Source organism: Fukomys damarensis, unplaced genomic scaffold, assembly GCF_012274545.1.
Source record: "Fukomys damarensis isolate Sample0158 unplaced genomic scaffold, DMR_v1.0_HiC HiC_scaffold_37, whole genome shotgun sequence".
In the NCBI taxonomy this organism is placed as follows: domain Eukaryota; kingdom Metazoa; phylum Chordata; class Mammalia; order Rodentia; family Bathyergidae; genus Fukomys; species Fukomys damarensis.
In genome coordinates this window covers 9484454-9485074 of record NW_022900949.1, presented here as the reverse complement: position 1 = coordinate 9485074, position 621 = coordinate 9484454, and the positions used below count along the sequence as shown (strand labels likewise).

Genomic DNA, 621 nt, shown 5'->3' with positions numbered 1-621 from the left:
GCTCCTCCAGCGCCAGCTCCTGCTCCAGGCGCTCTCGCGCGCTGCTCATGCTCTGCGTGTGCCGCTGCAGCACGGCGTTCTGCTCCTCGAAAGCCACGTTCATCTTCCGCAGGCGCCGCAGCTCCGCCTCCCGCGCTGCGGACGGGATGGGGTAGGGGGACAAACCGACTCAGAGCCTCCCCCGCTTCCAGTCCCCCAGGGCAGGGCAGGCACCTGGGTTTTGGAGCAGCACCACCCTCCCCTTCGACCCCAAGTCCCCTCACCTTTGTTTTGGTCCAAGAACTCTTCAGTGAAGATGGGGACGTCAAAGGTAGAGAAGCCGTCGCAGTCCCCACCCTAGGACAACAGGACCAGGTGGCAGCGCCTTCCAGGGGTCAGTCACACCCCTAGGAGGGAGCCTGGGAGGGAGGGGCTTGGAAGTGGACCAGGGATGCCCACTTCCGCCCCAGGGCTGCTCCTGGCTCCTGGGGGTGCGGTCCGGACACCTCGTCACCCCCAGCTCTTTCTGTACCTTGTGTCCGTTCAGAAGCGTGTTCACGAGCCCCGAGCCCGAGTCCTCTGGGGGCGGGAGGGGAGGCAAAGTCAGCTTGCCGGTCCCCAGGGCCTCCCTCTGCGCTTTGC

At 66.2% G+C, this 621-nt stretch overlaps 1 protein-coding gene across 1 annotated transcript in view; it reads right to left on the bottom strand.

The window, feature by feature from the left end:
- Window positions 1-621, bottom strand: part of Hmg20b (high mobility group 20B) — a 7302-nt gene that overhangs the window by 1665 nt on the left and 5016 nt on the right. The window contains exons 7-8 of the mRNA XM_010635107.2: window positions 264-336; window positions 3-135 (exon numbers count right to left, since the gene is read on the bottom strand). Of these exons, the coding sequence (XP_010633409.1) occupies window positions 3-135; window positions 264-336 (206 nt within the window). The remainder of the gene's footprint in view (window positions 1-2; window positions 136-263; window positions 337-621) is intronic.